The 21,062-nt window shown below is 35.7% G+C and overlaps 1 protein-coding gene across 2 annotated transcripts in view; it reads left to right on the forward strand.

Moving 5' to 3' along the window:
• LOC118187911 (ankyrin repeat and SAM domain-containing protein 1A-like) overlaps positions 1 to 21,062 on the forward strand; it is a 411,400-nt gene that overhangs the window by 344,069 nt on the left and 46,269 nt on the right. For both annotated transcript variants that reach the window (XM_085807269.1, XM_085807270.1), the window contains one exon: positions 3,314 to 3,574. In XM_085807269.1, coding sequence (XP_085663395.1) covers positions 3,314 to 3,574 — 261 coding nt within the window. The remainder of the gene's footprint in view (positions 1 to 3,313; positions 3,575 to 21,062) is intronic.

A 21,062-nucleotide genomic window follows, 5' to 3' on the forward strand; every position in this document is an offset into this window, starting at 1 on the left:
CTGTGTAGTTTCATGTTTTGATGGTATTTATGGTGCGTAGATAATAAAAACCCATGAAAGTTGTTATACTTGGAATTCAACAGAGCAAAGAGATCTATTGAATTCATTTTATTTACCAAGTACATTAAAAATTTAAATCAAACATCCTTACGAAGAAATTATTTTTAGCATTCAGTAATTCTTTTAGCTATAACTGAAATTTACATTAAAAATAAAAGACATTTAAAAAGTTTTAATTAGTTTTGGTGGGGTTGGCACTTAATTCCGTATGGCTGGGGCGGAAGCCTCCCTGTCGCTTTGCGTTGTCAGTTATTAACTTTCCTTAGTGTATTACATGACAAGAATCATGGTTTGTAACATGAATGTGTAGACATTTGCAAACTAGCTACAATTCTGGAAATACAGGGTACATTAAACAAAATTGAGGGCCTAACAATGGCTAAGTCGTAAAGTTGCTGAATACTGGCAGTTCAAATCCCATGGAACTGGATGGCTGCATGGACATTTTTGTTTTTTTCCACATACATAATGTGTATGTGATCCAGTTCTCCTTATAAAGTGCTCCATGAAGGCATTCCTCCCCTTAGGCAGGTGTCCCTTGAATGCTTTGCCATAATTAAATAAACCAAACCAAATCATTAAGCACAAATTCTTTTTTTATGCATCATCAAATTTTTTCATAAGTAATATGTATAGTTTTTTACAACATTTGCAATTTTCGGAAAATCTCAAATAATCACTTTGCCAGCTATATTCTTGATTTTCTGCATAATTTTTTTTAAATAATCAGATTTTATAAAGAATAGAGAATGAAATGAAAATAAAGATACGAATAAAAAAAGCTGTTTCAGAATTCATTTTTAAATAAACATTGTAATATGAAAGCTGGTAATTTTAAGGTTTAAAAAATGTAAAGGAAATATTTTTAAATCGAGAAACTGGGGGGGGGGAGAAACCTATAACAAACCTATGTATGTCATTCTATAAATGTATTTCTGGGGGGGAAGAAACCTATATGTATGTACATTCTATAAATTCTATTATGTATATTATATTAATATAAATGTATTCTAAAATATATTAGTATGTATACAAAATAGCCCAATCTTTAAAAGATAAAAAAAATAATATATTTTCTCATCTTTATAAAAAAAAAATAATATATTTTCTCATCAGTTTCATTAAAATTACAGAAGACATTTCAAACTGAAAATAATAAATAGAAAAGTTGATATCTAGAAAGAACTTTTTATTTATGCAACATTGTGAAAGTGGCATTTTGAAATGTCATGGAAATACAGTGTACCCAAAATTTACAACAGTATTAACCCTCTGGCCGATCATCCCGCGATTTCAACAGGCAACTCAAATTTAGCAAAATTTGCTCATCCCACGATTTCTGTGGGCATATGTTTTGCTTCCTTTATTGAGGAGTGCATCCTGCTTTTTTTCCTTGTTTAACCATTGAAATAAATTATATACAGTATTAGGCTTTTAGTCTACATTTTGGCCAACAGATATTGTTAGTTGTCCACTAAATTGCAATTATTGAAAGTTGCAATTTGGGTTGAATTTTGCTTGCTTTAGTTTTCTTTTATATTACAAAAATATATTACATATACTGCAATGAACTGAGGAGTTTAAAATAATCTACCCGCTTCTAAATTTCTATTTTTAATTTCATTTTTAAATGATCTAGGTACTTTATATACAGTGGATGGACAAAAATATGGAAACACCTTGTGAAATGCATGTTTGAAAAGAAAGATTGATTTTAATGAAATATGTAGGTGGCGCTGGTGTTTTTGACTACTGACGCCACCTATACAACTTCGTAAATGTGCTAAACAGTTCAGTTGTTGTTGAAGTACTGTTATGTGAGGTTGTCATTGCATTATGTCAGAGTTAACAGACTTCGAACGTGGGCAAATTGTTGGAGCACGTATGGTAGGTGCTTCCGTAAGCAAGGTAGCCGAGGTGTTTAGTGTTTCAAGAGGTACTGTATCGAAGATTTATTCCGCATATTTAAAAAGCGGAAAAACATCATCTGCTAAATCACAGCGCGGACGAAAGTGTGTCCTGGGTGATTGTGACAGACAATCATTAAGGGCAATTGTGACGAAAAATAAGAAGACCACAGCTGCAAAAGTTACTGCTGAAATGAATGTTGTGTTACCAAACCCTGTGAGTACCAAAACAATTAGAAGGGAGCTTCATAAACAGGGAATTGCTGGCCGTGCTGCAATTGAGAAGCCACTCATCAGTGATGCTAATGCCCGTAACAGGAAAAGATGGTGTTTAAGTCATAAAGCCTGGACTATAGAGCAGTGGAAGCGAGTAATATGGTCTGACGAGTCTTCTTTCACATTGTTTCTCACTTCTGGCCGAGTTTACGTCTGGAGAACGCCATCTCAAGTGTATAATAGACTGCTTGTTACCAAGAGTGAAACATGGCGGGGGTTCTGTTATGGTTTGGGCAGCCATATCGTGGTTCTCTGCTAGCCCCATGATAACTGTGTCAGGGTACATGACTGCCAAGACTTACGTGAACATTTTGGCCGATCAAGTTCATGCCATGGTACAAACTTTGTTTCCCGATGGTGATGGTGTCTTCCAAGACGACAAAGCCCCTGTTCACACAGCTCACATTTTCCAGGACTGGTTTTCTGAGCACGAGGATGAGTTGTCCCATCTCCCCTGGCCACCACAGTCACCAGACCTGAATATTATCGAACCTTTGTGGTCTACATTGGAACGGAAAGTGCATTCTCGTTATCCACCGCCAACATCGTTATCTGAACTTGCCACCGTTTTGCAGGAAGAATGGTATAATATTCCCTTGGCAAACATACAGGAACTGTATTTATCCATTCCGAGAAGACTGCAAGCTGTTTTGGATGCCAACGGGTTTCCTACACCATATTAAGCAAAGAAATATGTTTTTTTAAAGGTGTTTCCATGTTTTTGTCCAACCCCTGTATATACAATTTTGAAAGCGATTTCGGTCCACAAATTGAGCAGTCAGAGGGTTAATAATTATTTTTTGAGAAATGCGTACCACATATAGTTTTAACTGTAATGTAATCAAAACTTTTTTTTTTTTTTTTTTTAACCACTGCATGTTTGAACCGTGAGTAAGCCATGGTCAACGATAAGTTAAATGGTTTATTAAAAGTTTATCTTATCTGTGCAAACATACATTTACTTCATTTCACATAGCCGACATTTTATGTATTGCATAACAATGCTTATTACTATATTGAAAGTACCTGTTCTTTGTTATCTTTATTAATCTTTTAAATTTACTGTTTAGGGTGGAAAAATTCTTGAAGAAGTAGATCTTTTAGAGATTGGCATCCATAATGCTTCAGACAGACAAAAGTTGTGTTCTTCTGCTCAGAAATTGCCATCCATACAACCTGTGAACAAGTATAAAGGAACTGAAAATTTTCCTAAGTCTGTTGATGCATGGTTAAAATCAATCAATCTACAAGAATATAGTGAAAACTTTTCTAACAATAACATAACTGATATGGATCGAGCGCTGAAACTGTGGGAAGTTGAATTGAATACTGTAAGTATTTTTTTCCCATTTCATTAATCTGTTCACAAGTGTAGCAAAGGTGTTTTCTAATAGTTTCACTGTATGAAGTTTTATTTGATATCAATTAACTACTTCCCAGTACGGGGAAATGGCACTCTCTTGATTTTCCGAGCGGTGCTTGGGGAACATTTTTTCATAGTCTAATACACTGATTTGCCCGAATTTTTTGCTTGTTTAATGTGTAATGTTTCTAACAGATGGCGCTAGTAATCCAGTAAAGTTAGAATTGCAAAACAACTCGTTTCAGGGTTAGGTTTTACTGAATTCTTTTACGCAAGTAAAAACGCGAAATTTCTTTTCACTAGTTCGGTGTTCCAGCTACTGCGAATACTATTTCTTTTAAATTTGGAGCTAAAATAAAAGAAGAAATAAATTATAATGAGCAGCTTATAGCTGAAGATATTGATTCAGATAGTGAATCTGAAATTTCACTAAATGATTCTGGAAGTAATGACAGTTTATTGTCTGATTTCTCTAGTGATGAAGAAACGGAAAGTATAGATAATCTAATGCAAATTCAGAGCTTTTGTGAACTTGATATTAATAATCCTTCTTTCTTGATATTAATAATTCTTTTTGGGAATCAAACAGATATGTAATAACAATAAAACATTTTAAATTCTTACATCTATTTTTGTAAAGTTTCTTTCTAGTTCGCTTACTTGTTCAAAAAAAGCCAACTTTAAGAGAAAATGTGCTTTTTATGATGAAAATAAAATTTAGCATAAATCAGTAAATTCAACACTTGTAATAGTTCTGATTGCTGATTTGGGTTTATGTAATGAATTTCTTCATAAAAATGTTGACAAAATATGCTTTTTTTTTTTTTTTTTTGTCATAATGTAACGGAAAAAAGAAATTGTTAAGTGGTTAACAGTATGAGATGTTTAGAATCTATTAAGCCTCTGACTGCTCAATTTGTAGACCGAAATCCCTTCAATAATTGTGTAATTTTTTTTGCATATTTTAAATCTATATATATTGGAGAATTGAAAAAGGAACTTTTACTTTCTAGAAAATATTTTTTATATAGATTTTTATCATGAGAAACTAAAGTTGGCAGAAAAACCAATTTCAGATGTTACCACCAAAAAAAATTTTTTTTAATAAATTTCAGTTGAATTTCTATTTATTGCATAATATAAAAAAGCAAAATGTATAAAATTTAAGAAAATAAAAAGCACCGAGGAAAAACTACCTTAGAAATGCAGTTTAGTATGATAGAGTTCAAAACAGGTTTCAAGACAAAGTCCAGCTTCACAGTCTTTGCACCAGATTCAATAAATCTAATTAATGATCAATATAATTAATAATTCAATAATTTAATTAAATAATGAAGATAATCACTGAACGTTTTCTTGCAGCCATTTCTGTAAGAAAAAAAACGGCAAAAAGTGAAGTTTGAGCAGTAATACCATGTGCCTTCAAATGCCGCAATATAGTGAACAACTAACGATATCTGTTGCCAAAATGTCTAATACTGTATATAATTTATTTTGATGACTAAACGGGAGAAAAACAGGATGCACTTCCCAATAAAGGAAGAAAAACACATGTCCGCGGGATGAGCAGATTTTGCTGCATTTGAGTTGTCCACGAAAATTGCAGGATGAGCAGCCAGAGGGTTAAACCAGTTGCTGCTGAAAAAATGACGAAGTTATTGCATTAATGCATTGGAAATGAGCGGGGAAATCAGCATGATGTCCACAGATGTGTCAAGATTTGCACTGTAATTTGATGATGAGGATTCAGAGAGAATGAACAGGCCGAGTAATATTGTTGAAAAGAGGGAACAGGTACGGAATAGGCCGAGTAATATTGTTGAAAACTATTTTCAGAGCTGACAGTATAATGGTGCAAGTAGATTTTGTTTGAAGCTCGGAAAGTGTCAGGATGAAGGCCTTGACCCATTTGTCAGACTTTACACTACAACAGTTGGTCTAGTACAGGGATGGGCAAACTTTTTTGGTCGCAGGCCAAAAATCGAAAAAAAAAGTTTGGCAAGATAAATTTTTCTAAGATTTTAAAAATAATATACAAGTAATACAAATATGTTAATGAGATGAATGAAATTGCGATTTCATTTTTAAAAGTTCCCTATATTGAGGTTCAAAGTGAGATGTACTGATTCTAAGGAACGAGGCTAAATGCTCATCTGTCAATCTACTCCTGAAATAATTCTTACTAAGCTTCATAGTTGAAAACTCTTGTTCACATATATGAGATCAAGCAAATATAGCACTGATTTTCTGGGTGTGAGATATTAAATTTGGAAAATTACTTTTGATAATGATTTGTAAAACTCTAACTTTGACAGAAACAACTGCTTGAGATGATTGGTAGATTGCAACTCAATTAATTCAAGCTACAAATCTGACCTCACTGCTTCACAATTTACATTGAAAGGCATGGTAAAAATATCCAATTCTGTTTGAATGGCACCAAAATCTTGAAATCTGTGTTAGATCTCAAAATTAAGTTTTTTCAAACCATCTTCATAATTCTGAAGCTTCTGTTCATTTATTGAGGTATTGAATTTAACCTTGGGAAATGAGATGAGTCGTTCTTAGCTAGCTACCCAGCAAACACATTAAGTTTTAGTTTAAAAACTTTGAGGTGAACCCAGATATTCTCAATAAATTGAATTTTTCCCGTGCATTTTGACCCCCCCCCAAGCCCTGCTATGCTGCCTCAACGTGGCGGGGTTGTCACTGGGCGGAACGGGCGAAGTATGTCGGGAGCTTAGCTCCCGGTAGGGCCACTCTAGGCGTGAAGGCCGTTCCAACATGCCCAGCTAAAGCATAGCAGGTGAAGATCCTTCAGAGGATTACCGTCTCGGTGATCGAGTGTCACAATCCTGGAGCCCCAGTGATCTCTCCTCCTTTCTGCCTCCTCTCCTCTTCACTGCAACTTTTCCCGTTTTCCTTCTCCTATGTGGTTTCCTCTTCCGAGGTTCGGGCTTGTCATAAGAAACTGGAACAGCCTTGTCCCTAGTTCTTCGAATGGCGAGAAAACCACCCACGTGTTTACCGTGCGTGGAGACCTGTATCACTGGAAAGGAGGGTCCTGGTAATTGAGGGGTGAGGCACTGTCCACAACACACTGCTTTGGCCTCTGCTTCAGTGAAACGGGAGGCACCTTGTCATCCTCACGGGTGTCAATCGGCTGGTCACTAGTCCTTGTGTCAGTGGCTTGGGGACAAGCTCTCGGGAGTACCTGCTTTTGGGAAAGCCGACTGTGGGACTTCAGATTGTGTATAGGTCCGGCTAGCCTTGCCGTAGGAATCTGCGTCCCCTTGTTGGGCTCCATGGTGGGTGGGGTGGTCGGACTCGAATCTTTCTCAATTTAAATATGAATACTATGATACCTTCCTGCTCCAACAATGTACTCAATACTCCGACTGTGACTAAAAGACTAAGAAGTGACATAGAAAGCACTGCATCAGATGTGCTTTGTCCACGTTTCTTAATTATAACCAGCTCTGAAGAATTGAAATAAATGTCACCCTTTCCAACAAACAAACATATTTTGTCTTCTGTAGGAGAACTGAAAAATTTTAAGAGACTTCGATCTGGGGACCTTTTGATAGAAACTGTGTCTGGAAAGCAGTCTAATAGTCTTTTGAAACTAACTAAATTAGGACAAGCAAACATTGTAGTTAAGCCTCATATCGCTCTAAATTCGTCCCGAGGAGTGATCTCTGAAATAGACTTACTGTCAGTAACTGAAGAGGAATTTGGTAAAGAATTGGCAGATCAAAACATATGTGGTGCTCGTAGGATCAAAATACGGAAAGAAGGTCAACTCATTCCCACTAAACATGTCATACTTAACTTTCAAGTCTCCTAACCTGCCTAAAAACATCCAAGCTGGATACCTAAACTGTTCAGTCAGGCCATATATACTGAATCCAATGCGTTGCTTTCAATGTCAGCGCTTTGGACATGGAAAGACCTCTTGTCGCAGTAGCCTCATGTGCGCTCGATGTTTCATCGTAGGCCACGCTAGTGAAGGCTGCTTGTGTATAAACGGTAAAGGCGAGCATTCAGCTTTTTCAAGATCATGCCCAAAATGGCAGACAGAAAAACAAATTCAAAACATTAAAGTTACACAAGATATCATTTGCAGAAGCCAAAAGACTTATTCTCTCTAATCAGCCAAGATCTAATAAATCTTATGCATCCGCAACAAAATCATTCAGATCAGTATCAATGCAGACCACAATAACCACACAGAAAAAAGAAGTAGCAACCACAGAAGATCCTAGAAACCAAAAATCGGAGGAAAAAACCTGATGTTGAAAGTAGTACGCCAGTGACAGCGTCCAAAGGAAAACAAGATGTCCGACAGAACAAGCATAGAGATGGTATCAAAGAGAAAAATAAGCAAAAACTCAGGACCCCCAGTCCAAGTTCCATCGCAAGCATGACTTCAGGACGCTTAGACGACTCAGACGAAATGGACGTTGAAGAAAGGTTATCCTTTCCGAAACACCTTTTGCCTCGAAAGTCAAAACACCAACACTGCCAAAACAAGCATCAATAATGGGTACATTTATTTCCTGGAATTGCCGGGGTTTTCGTCAAAACCTGGATATCATCAAGGATTTAATAAACATGTATCAACCTGCCTGCCTTGCGCTTCAGGAGACGTTATTAAAACCAAGCAGACATGCTAAGATACGGATATATACAACAGTAAGAAAGGACAACCCATCTGGGGATCGTGCCTGTGGTGTTGTGGGCCTTATCACCTCCCACAATCACCTGTATATTGCTCTCCCTTTGACAACCTCCCTTCAAGCTGTGGCAGTTCAGATTAATTTAAGCTTTGCAATCTCTGTTTGCACCATTTATTTACCCCCAAATGAGCATATTGATCAGCGAGAGTTGGACAGAATAACAGAGCAGCTCCCAGAACCTTTATTGCTTTTAGGTGACTTCAATTCTCATAGTACATTATGGGGAAGTAGGGACACTAATTCAAGGGGCCAGCAGATCGAACAATTAACGGAAGATCACTGTATTTGTCTCCTTAATAATGGACAATACACTTACTTTCATTAGTCGACTAGAACCTTTCATGCAATTGATCTGGTTTTTTGTTCTCCATCTCTACTCCCTTTCTGCTCTTTCAGTGTTGGAGAATCTTTATGATAGTGACCACTTCCCAGTCATTGTAACTATTACAGGAAATTCAAAGATCTCAAGACAACCACGCTTACTTTACGATAAAGCTGACTGCGGTCTTTTTTAATCTTGTGCTGTGCTGACTGAAGAAATGGCCAACGATGTGGACATTAATACTGCAGTAAAAATGATCTCTGATACTATTGTACATGCAGCTGAACTCTGTGTTCTGAAAACCTCGACAAAGTTCCCTAAACCCTGATGAAACAATGATTGTCATAAAATTTTGAGAGAGGAAAAGAAAGCTTGGTGTATCTTTTGCCAATATCCAACACTAGAAAATCTTCTTGCCTTTAAAAAAGCTAAGGCGAATGCAGGAAAAGTGAGGCGGCAAAGAGAAAATCATTGGCAGCCTATGTGTCCACTATTACCTCCTCAATGTATAGCAAACAGGCTTGGGAAAGAGCCTCTGGACTCTATAATGATTATTCCTTTTCTGTTCTAGAAAAAGATGGAAAGTTGATTAGCACTAGAGAAGAAATAGCCGATGCTTTAGGTGATACATTAGCTGCTGTATCTGGCACTAGCAATTACTCAAAAGAGTTTCTGCCCACAAAGATGCACTTGGAAAGGATTCAAATCGATTTTTCAAATCCTAATGCAGAATCTTATAATAAAGATCTCACCATGTTTGAATTAAGAAATGTAATATCTCGTACTGATAGGACTTGCCCTGGTCCTGATGGCATCACCTGCCCTGTGAATCTCTAGTGGTCCTTGCTCTGTATAATAAAATATGGAATTAACAAATTTTTCCTACTGCCTGGTGCAGGGCCTTTGTTATCCCTATAGTAAAACCCGGCAAGGACCCGAAAAATCCTTTAAATTATCACGTTCACTAGCTGCCTTTGCAAAATTGTAGAAAAAAAATGGTAAATCACCGTCTCACCTACTATCTGGAGACTAATCATTGCCTATCGCCTTACTAAAGTGGTTTCTGTAAGGGAAGATCTTCACTTGATAATGCTCTGTTTTTAGAAACTGCAGTACGCAATGCGTTTGTGAAAAGAAATCGTGGTTTCAATCTTCTTTGACATGGAAAAGGCGTACGATAGAACTTGGCGGCATGGAACTCTTCATGACCTTTACAGCACTGGATTGCGAGGTAATCTGCCCATCTTTATTCAAAACTTTTTGAAGAACCACACTTTCAAAGTCAAGATTGGTTCGTTGCTTTCTCAAGTATTTGTACAACAAGAAGGTGCACCACAAGGTTCAGTGCTCAGTGTCACTCTTTTCAGCCTGAAAATTAATTCCATTTTATGAGAACTTCCTCCCACAGTGCATGGTTCCCTGTATGTTGATGATCGGATGATGTAATGTCAAAGTCAAGATATGAGATACATTGAGAGACAACTACAAATTGCTCTAAATAGAATCATAAAGTGATCCAACAACAATGGTTTTAAATTTTCTAGCCAGAAGACAGTCTGCATGCACTTCTGTCGCGAAAGAAATTTACATCTTGATCCAGAGCTGCATATTGATGGCTCTTTGATCCGTGTTGAACCAGAAGCAAAATCTTATCTTGTTATCTTTGATAGAAAGCTCACTTTCCTTCCGCATACCCTAAATCTAAAGAAAAAATGTGCTAAAGCTCTCAACATACTGAAAGCCCTGGCCAATACCTGATGGGAAGCAGAACGTTGTTCTATGTGCTGCATTTATAGAGCTTTAATCCGTTCCAAACTTGACTATGGCTGTGTTATCTACAGATCAGCAAGACCTTCTGTGCTCCTGAAGTGTGATCCAGTCCACCATCAAGCGCTACGGATTTGCTGTGGAGCCTTCAGAACATCTCCAGTCCAAAGTTTATATGTCATCTGTTTTGAATCATCTTTGGAATTCAGACGCAAGCAGTTGTCCATTGATCTTCATTATAAAGTAATGTCACAAGCCGAACATCCTGTCCGACTCATGACATTTGATCAGTACTGGCATCTTTACCATGCCCGTCCTTCATGTATCCCACCTTTTGATCTTCGCATTCATTCACTGATTGAAGAATTCTAAATGCTCTGCATCCCAAAAGCTTTGGCCATTTTTGTATTGCTCCCTGGCAGGAAGTGAACATTCACCTACTTAACATTTTTGGAGAACTAAAGAAGAGCAGTACCAATGACATCCATTACCAACAAATTTTCCTAGAGCATAGAAGCAGTTATTCTAACTACAAAGCAATTTTTACTAATGGCTCAAAGAATCATGACCATGTCGGGACAGCTTTTGTTTATGATAAAGAAATAAAGTGTAGTAAACTTCATAAGGCTGCATCTGTCTTTACTGCGGAAACTTTTGCCATTTTGAATGCCTTAATCTGTATCTCTAGGCAGAATAGCAGAAAGTTCATCATCTACTCTGACTCTCTGAGTGCTCTTGAATCAATAAATACAAATACCAGCCACCCTTTGGTCTTGGAAATTTTAAAGGCACACCTGCGTTTGAGAAACGCAGGTTATTATATCGCCTACTGCTGGGTGCCTGGACACGCTGGCATCAAAGGCAATGAACTCGCCGATATTGCAGCAAAATCTGCTGATATTACCTCAGAAAACGATGTCCCTTTTACAAACATATGGAATTACATTAGAACAAAGGTCTTGTTCAGGTGGCAAGAATTCTGGGAATGCCAAACTCTGAACAAATTAAGGCAGGTAAAACCCAATTTGGAGTACTTGGGAGTTGAGAGGGAATCGGAAGGAGGATGTACTACTGACTCGCTTACGAATTGGTCATTGCGGACTGACACATCAGTACCTCTTGAAAGGAGATAATGATCTCATTGGAAGAAACCTTCACATCAACCTCATAAGTTTTTTAAAAGACATCTCCTTTTACCACATGATTTGAACTACATTTTATTCTGCTCTACCTGTTGCTAGAGCATTTTTAAGTAATTTCTGCCTGGATATTTTAAAGTCATTTCTCCATGCCTTCATCAGTATTTCACGTTCATTTCATCAATTCACTTGATACTTGTTTATGCATCTTGAATTTTACTCACTATTTGTCTGGTGCATAATAACCCTCGAGGTTTTGCGCATTTAAAAAACCAACCAACCAACCCGTCCATTTTGACATTTAAGTTGCTCATATGACAAAAAGAAAGTCTGTGACAAATGCAAAGTCTGAAAGCCATTCGGTAACTTCTAACATTTCGCACTCCACAGAACACTGTTTCTCATGGAAGATCGACACAATGCTGTTTTTCAGCTGCCAAACTCACTCGAAAACACATTCTACACTATGCCATCTTACTTTCATGTAATACAGTACATCAGAGTATTTAGATTGCAGCCATTGAAGAAAATTTCAAAATTGCCTGCGAAGAAGCCCAGGAAATTGAATAGTATTTACAAGCTTCACGACTGCATCAAGCACGGGTTTCATATTCAGTGCAGATTTACTCATAGCATTTTGATGTATAACACAATGTAGAAAAACAACAGTGTTCCCAGGATAGTTTTGATAAAAAGAGTCCAAGGAATAGAGTTTTATTTTCCTTTCATATTTGGTGCTCCATCGGTCGTAATATTACATATATTTGTTATAGGCACTTTCGAAGTTAAAGCCCTTCCTGAAATTCACAAGAAATATCACATCCTGTTGTAGTTACCTTTAAAGAATGCATGCATGCCAGTTCTTCGGTAATTTCAAAGTTCTCAGCAACACCTCTTATAAGTAATACTAATTGAGCAGTATCATTTATATCAGTGCTTTCATCCATAGCAATGGAGCAAAATTTAATCTGGCTCTAAGTGTGATGTCAAATTATTATCGATGTCTTCGATTCTAGAAGTCACTGTTTTTCGAGATAAGCTTACAGTCTCAAAATTATTTTTCTTCTTTGGACATAAAACATCACAAACTTGGGGCATGCATTGCTTAACAAACTCCCCATCACTGAGAGCTGTATTATTTTTAGCAATGTTGTATGCTACAACGTAACTTGCGTGTGTAGCTGCTTCTTGGATACTGTTTACCTTCTTGAAAAAATGTTGTCAGCCTCATATATATATATATATATATATATATTTTTTACAAACACTTTCTGTATTTTGCTTTCTTTCATATTCGGACATTGTGTCTTAATTAGAATTCTTATGCTTACATGTGAAATGACGGGCAATGTTATATTCTTTGAAGACTGCTACAGCATCATTGCAGATGAGATCTTTATTTTACTGATTTATCTTTTACAACTATAAAAATATTTCCAGGTCCATTCATCATTAAAAGCATAGATTAGTCATTTTGGGGTTTTTTGGTTTGTGCATTAACACTGAAGTCATAATGAGTAAGTTTCCTCAAGCACAGTTTTCATTAAAGAATCATAAGTCAAAAAATTAACTACAAAATCTTTATTTAATAAAATAGGATAATTTTGCGTAACTTAAGCATAACAAAAAGTAATAATCTTCACAGACATTAAAACACTGAATTATCGAAAAGGAGATAACTTACATAGAATCATCATCAGTCCTAAATATCATCAGGCTTACCTATTTAAGCAATAAGAAAAAACAAAAAAACAGGAACATACTTTGACACAGTACCTGAAAAAGAAAGTACTAACTGTATTAGACCTTTGACCAGGTACAAGTAGCTTGGGTGAAAATCGAATATACTGCATTGCATGCAAACTTTACTTTCTCTCGCCAATATATATCTTGGCGCACGTTCGTTTCGTATGCCTTTCGAGTTTCATTATGCAAAATACCTAAATTTATGCTAACATTGCCCCTGTTTTGCTAATGAAACTCGTACCAATTGCAATTCATTTCTGCAAAACTGAAATTTAGCTTTAGGAATTGGTTTAGTCATAATATCTGCAACCATTTGCTCTGTTGAAAGATAAGCAAGTTTTACTATTCCTTTGTTATTCAAGTCACGTATAGGATGAACTTTTGTATCAATATGTTTGGTGTGCGAACTGAATTTTTCATATTCTACAAGTCTTATAGTAGACTGATTATCTTCAAATACCTTTATCGGTAGAGTTTGGGGTAGATTGAAATCTTTTGTTAATTTTAATAGCCATAATAGTTCTTGTGTAGCTTGCGATAGTGCAACATATTCAGCTTCTGCTGAGGATAAAGAAACACAAGTTTGTTTTCTTCAAAACCACAAAATACAGTTTTTTTTCCTAATAAAATAACACTTCCTGATGTAGATTTTCTATCTTCAGTATCTTGTCCCCAATCAGCATCTGAATAAACTGTAATATTAGGTTCTTCACTCAACAAAATTTGTAAGGATAGATTCTTTGTCGTGTTTAAGTATCTAATGATTCTTTTAACAGCGTTCCAGTCCTTTTGACGTGAATTATTACACCTTCTGCTGAGTATGTGAGTTGAAGCTGTGATATCTGGTCTTGTGATAGACGATATATACAAAAGACTTCCAATAGCTTGGCGAAATTTATCATTTGAAGTTAGGAGATTTTCTTCCTTGTTTATTTAGGTTATAATAGTTTGTTTCCATTGGTGTGCTAGTGGATTTTGCTTCTTCAAGCTGAAATTGCTTGACATGTTGATTTATTTTATTTTTCTGTGATAAGAGATAACTTCCATCTTCCTTGGCATTTATTTCCATGCCTAAGAAATATTTAGTTTCACCAAGATGCGTTATTTAGTAACGTTTCTTTAAATCATTAATTGTTTGAAGAATTAGTCCTTCTGTAGAACTTATTAGGATGTCATCAACATACAATATTAACCCCTTCGCGCCGACAGTCACGTATACGTGCCAGCAACGAACACACTTATCTACCGGCCGACACGCAGGCGTGCCAGAGCATTGTTGCGTTTTCTACCGACTGTCACGTATTTGTGCCAGTACCTTGGAATGATTTTCAAACTATAATTTCTGCACAAGATGGCACTGTGTGTCCATATGGTTTCAGATACATGTACATTAGACCTTCTACTCAAAATGAGAGAAGCATGACTCACATACACATGTTTTTGATTATATAAACAAACGGGGAACTAAATGTTTCCGAATGGCATGATTTATGACGTCTCTTTAAATTGCACTTTATTCGCACGTGGTAGTTGTTTATTGTAAGTAGAAGTTTTATATGCGCTAAAGCGTTGAGTATTTCTGTTTACAGTTCAGTTTTCAGAAAATAATTAGATCTTGTTAGACGTGAATTCTTTCTGTTTTTACCGTTTCAATGTCGAAGTGTCGAAAATGTTTAATAGAGCATGAAATGGCAGAAATGATGCAAAATATTTCAGATATTGATTCTGAAATTCTGATATTCTGATATTGATTCTGAAAGGTTAACTGAAAGCCATTTTCCAAAACTTTGTTCAGAAGAGACTGATAAGAAAATGAAACGACGATGCTTCGTTTGTTCACATTCCCGGAAAAATCCTCCAAAATGGCAAATGAGTTATTACAAGTTCAAGGAATGTAACGTAGGACTGTGTGTAGATCCCTGTTTTAAAATTTTTCATACGAAAAGAGAATTTTAAGTAATGTATTTAGTTTTCAGATGTATAATGTTAAAAGTCATAAAATGGTGAGTAATTAAAATAAAATGTGTAAAATATGCATTTAAACAAGAAATAAGGTAGGTAATTAAAGTATATATATAAAAATAAAGCATAAGCCGTTTAAATACTCTATAGAGCATTAATAAACACTGCGTTGATACTTCGGAAATTTCATGGATTTAGGCTTAGTAGCAAAAAAGCCCCCGACCCTGGAGAGACGCTCGCGGAAGACACTGCCGGCCTCCGCGATAAGCGCGCGTTTTCGCTACCCATCTCGAAGGGGTTAAATTAATTCTTTTATCACTTTTGTGAAAAGACACGGATCTGCTTTGCTTTGACTGAACCCAAGATTCTTTAATGTAATTTGAATTTCTGCATTCCAGCACGTAGCTGCTTGTTTGAGACCATAAATCGACTTCTGTAATTTACAAACTTTTATGTCTTTCTTCCGGAACTACGAATCCTTCTGGTTGTTCCATATATATTTCTTCATTTAAGTTGCCATACAAAAAAGCTGTTTTAACATCTAGTTGATGTACCTTGGCATTATTATTTGCTGCATATGCTAAGAAAACTCTTATTGTAGTGTGTTTCACTACTGGTGAAAACGTTTCATCATAATCACTGCCGTATTTTTGAGTGAATCCTTTGGCTGCTAAGCGTGCTTTTTATTTTATATTTTTACCAGTTTCATCATATTTTGTCTTAAAAACCCATTTGCTGCCCACTGCATGTTTTCCTGGTGGTAATTCTGTAAGTGTATAGGTTTCATTTTCTTTTAGAGAATGTATTTCTTCTTGCATAGCCTTGATCCAAGCTTCTTGTTCGCGTTTTGGTAAGTTTAGAATTCCTTCAAAGCTTCCTGAATCTTTATTTTTAGGTAAGATTGATTCTTCGTCTTCTGTTTTATAAGAGAATCTTTCCGGTGGAACCTTTTTGGTTGATCTGCTAGAAACCCTTCTTTCTACATTTTCTTCACATTTAATTAACTCTTCAGAACTTTCTGAATCTTCTGTAAAATCATCGCCAAGAGATGTTTCTTCATTATTTTCTTCATCTTCTTGCGAGTTATTGAAGTGAATTATATCTAAATCTTCAGCATTATTTTCTGCATGTTGGTCAGATAAAGACACGTTTTCTGAAAATTTAACAGTCTACTTACTACAGGGTTGCCACACTACCTGGAAAACCAGGAGAACCGGGAAAAGTCAGGGAATTCGAAAATTGACCAAAATATTCAGGGAATTTAAGTATTTTTGTCAAAATCTGGAAAAGTCAGGGAAGTTCATACAACGATCCCGCCAAAAAAAGCGATTTTTGCGCCGACGTCGGAAGAGGTAACTTTTTTGGCGAATTATGTATCACGTGAGTGTCATTCGGGTAGCTGGCATAGAGCCAATTTTCGCAGCTCCAATTTGATTGCCTTTTAGAAAGGCAAAGCAACTTTCCCGCAACTTTTGGTTTCCAATATTCTCGAGAATCGCATGTGCAGTGCATGAACTAAAGAATGTACCCGTTCTCGTATAAAACAAAATGGGTTTAATCCTAGTATACGGTACCATGGAGGTTAGAATCAAAGAATATGTATTGTAAAGAAGGAAAACCTCTCTCCAACAGACGTGGCTGTGGCTCCGTTCCATCATAGAGGGAAAACAGCTGTGCATGTCTGATATATCTGTTGCCAAAGCTCGAAACCGGTGTCGAAGTTCGAAGGTCACGTTATCAAGAGTTCATAAAATGAATATCGTTTAAAATTTCTTTAACCACTTGCGCTAAAAAGACGTGCCACGCACGCCAAGCTGCTTTTGTCTCAAACCGCGAGCGACGTGCACGTCGATAAGCATTTATCGCAAAAATGAAAATAACGTGGTGCACACGTCGCCTAACAACAGGATTGTTTATTTCTTGAGTTACAGCTCTGGATTGCACTCTCAGATGCGGAGCGGCGTAAATGAGGCGCTTGTTATATTGTAGCGCACGGCACCACAACTGTGAAGTTTAGTCTTAGCGCAAGTGGTTAAACTCTAAAGGAGAAGAAAATATTTTTTGGCGCAAGTAAATTAATTCATGGATTAGTTATTTTCAGGGGGGGAAAAAACTACGAAAATCCGTTTTTAAAATTATTGCGAAAAATCCAAGAAGAAACGTCCTTTGATAAAACGTTTCTTCTTGGATTTTTCGCAATAATTTAAAAACGGATTTTCGTAGTTTTCTTTTTGTCAAAGAGCGTTTCTTCTTAACACGCGTTTCTCAATTTCCTGTACACATCGCGGAGAGGGAAATTCTGGCCACCAGGTTCCGTCGCCAAATCCCCTGGCAAATTTTCCCTCCGCATTCTAGCGGCGTAATAGCATTTACTTGTATGGAACCTTTTCTTCTTTACATAGACGTTCTTTGGTTAGAATAATAATGGGATTTGGCGACATCTTGATGCGCAGTAAACGGGTCATTTTGGTCTTGGCGACAATTTTCAAAATCGTGCCAAAGCCTTACTGTATACTAGAATTTTACCGCAAAATCTTTTTAAACCTTTTTTTTTTTTTTTTTTTTTTAAATAAATGCCTTGCCATTTTGCAGTAAAATAAAAAAAAAAAGTAGTAATCAGTCATCTAGGCTAGCCATGTAATATAACTATATTCGCTAAAATATCGTTGATTATTCTAATTCAATTTTTAAGTAATTATTTTTATGTTATTCATATAATTTAATGTTGATTCTTCCCTCTAAATTTATTTATTATTAGTAAATAATATTTCCAAATTTCAGGAAATTTTCTCTGGCATAATCCTGAAATTAATTATAGCAGTATGATGACATACCATCACGAAATTTAATGCACATATTTTTTCCTTATGTATGCTGCGAAATAAATATAAAATACCTCAGTTTATTAAAATAGATTTCTTTCTTTCGTTTAGCTGCAGAATGTCTGCAAAAAAAAGCCTTACTTTATTCCAGATTGGGAGGATTCTAATCTCAATCTTCAGTGGAGAAAACAACAACTATTATAATTATATTTGTGTTTTCAAGTGTTAAGGTGCCTTTTAAGAACATACCTCACGCAAATTAAATTTACCTAAAATCTAACCTAACTATTTAGCATTGCATTGTGATTTATAAGGACCGGATTACCCTCGTGTTGAACTGGTGATGATCATGAGTAATAATTAAATAAAACATACATTTGTTATCCAATATATATATCTTAAATTTTATTAAGTTTCTTAAGTGGAAAACTAAACAAAATTATCAAACAAAGTATACCAAGAATAATTAAGAATAAATGTCCTCTGGGATTTATTGAATAATTAAGTGAATTTGCTACACAATACAAGTAATACCATAATTAATTTACCTCTTAGCACACCCAACGTACATTATGCGGTTAGATTGGAATTTTCTTGAAACACACCTGGAAAACCTGGAAAAGTCAGGGAATTTCATTCTCCTGTTTGAGTGGCAACCCTGTTACTATTATTTTCCTTCCACCTACATAAATCCTGTATCCCTTACTTTGTAAATCGTATCCTACGAATATTCCTTCTTCAACTTTGTTGTCGAATTTACGCCGCTTTTGTTTGTTCACATAATAAAGTGCTTTACAGCCAAATACTCGTAAGTGACTTAAGTTTGGTTTTCTACCATTCCACAATTCATATGGTGTTCTATCTGTGGCTTTAGTTGGTAACCTATTTTGAAGCCCAGAATCCTTTCCGTAATTTAGAGTTTATTAGCATAGCTTTTATCATTTCTATTAAAGAGTAATTTTTCCTTTCTGCGACGCCGTTCTGTGCCGGACAATAAGGAACCGAAGTTTGATGAAAAATACCAAGTTTCTTTAAATAATTTTCAGTAGTAGTTTCGTTACAGTATTCTATACCGTTGTCGGATCTGAGAACCTTTATTTTCTTTCTAAATTTATTTGTTGTCGATGCAACATACTGTTTAAGTTTGTCTAATACTTCATCTTTTGAAGTAATAAAATAAATTTGAGTATAACGCGAATAGTCATCAATGAAAGTAACAAAATATCTTTTCTCTCCTAAGCTGTTGACTTCAATTGGCCCACACACATCTGTGTGCACTAAATCCAGTGGATTTTTAAATCTAAAACTAGTTTTGGGATAAGATTTTTCAGTTAGTTTCACTTTTACACAAGTAGAACATTCCACACTATGAGTGCATTTGCCAAGTTAAATGCTATCTGCCAAATTATTTTTCTCAAGTGTTTTTATGGCATCTATATTTCTATGCTCTAATCTTTGATGCCATTTTAGTATACAGTTCGTATTAGAACATGAAACATCATTAGCTAAGTATGCTTTCTCGTCAGTTGAGTTTACGGTCAATTTATATAAACCTTGCTGAGCGTTACCGTCGGCCTGCGAGTATATTGTTACGCTTTATGCAACACTTATTACTATTAAATGTAACAATGCAACCTTTATTCGTAACAGATTGAACAGAAAGTAAATTACTATCTAAACCTGGTACATACAATACATTTTCTAATTTTATTTGTGTAACCCCTGACCCTTTAAGTTTTGAATTTTAAAATAGCTTTCACCAGTACCATAAGAATTTAATTTAGCACCATTGGAGTTAGTTACTACCAGTTACTATTTGTTTATTAGAGTCATTTAACTGAGAGAAAAAATTCTTATCACTCGTCATATGAGTTGAGGCTCCTGAGTCGTTAACTCATTCTTGCGTGTTTTCATGTTTATTTTCCACTTTTAGAACTTGATTAAACTGAATCTGTGAATTTTCAGTTTCAATACTTTTAAGATACTTATTTTCTTTAAGTTTTGTTATGTTTTCTACACTTTGCGTATTTGCTATTTGGCATGCATTACTTTTATAATTTTGAGAATAATTTCTTACTTTACTGTTATTTACATCTGTTTTCAGGGAAGTTCTAGCGTTGCATTTTAAATGAAAACAGTCATTTATCGTATGGTTATTTCTCTTGCAATAAGTACAATATTGTGTAACATACTTTGATTTATAAAGAACTTCTGCTTTTAACACTTCACCAATTGAAGGCTGTCTGTGCCTGCTATTTCTGTCGATTTATGTTTTGTTGAACAAAAATACATAAAGTAAAAAGATAATCGGTCTTTTGAAAAAAAAAAGGAATAATATTTAAACAAAGGAGAAAAGGATATGGATATATAATATATATTTCTTTTAATTTGCCTCGGACCAGAAAATTAAAAATTTATCCACGGGCCGGATAGAGCCTTCCAGCGAGCCGTAGTTTGCCCATTCCTGGTCTAGTATGTGTTCTTATGCTGGACTAGTTGCTGCATTGTACAGTCAATACATCCATATAGAGCTGACCTGGTAGGTGATTAATTTCAAAAGTGAAAGCAATACTTGCATGGAATGACCACTATATTTGCCCAACCTCAATCCTTTAACCCTTTGCAGTACAGTTTTAATTTTGAAAGATTGGGGGGGGGAGAACATTTAATTTTTTAGTAGTCTCAGTATTTTGAAGGAAGTATGCTTCTTTTTATGATTAATATCTTTTTGCAAGTCAAAAGTATAGTTGATTGTGGAATATTAAAATAACAAACAAAAACAGAAAAAAATAAGTGTACTTAATAGTTTTCAAGAGTGTGATACATTTCAAAGCATTTTGGCAGGTGCAAAGGTATGCTTCATTCTGTATACTGTTAGAAAGTGGTGTAGTGTGGTGTATTTAATTATGGCAAAGCACACGAGGGCTATCTGCCTAAGGGGAGGGATGCCTTTCGTGGA

This window comes from Stegodyphus dumicola, chromosome X1 (genome assembly GCF_044657685.1).
Source record: "Stegodyphus dumicola isolate Sdum_Otavi_A_Nest chromosome X1, ASM4465768v1".
Classification (NCBI taxonomy): domain Eukaryota; kingdom Metazoa; phylum Arthropoda; class Arachnida; order Araneae; family Eresidae; genus Stegodyphus; species Stegodyphus dumicola.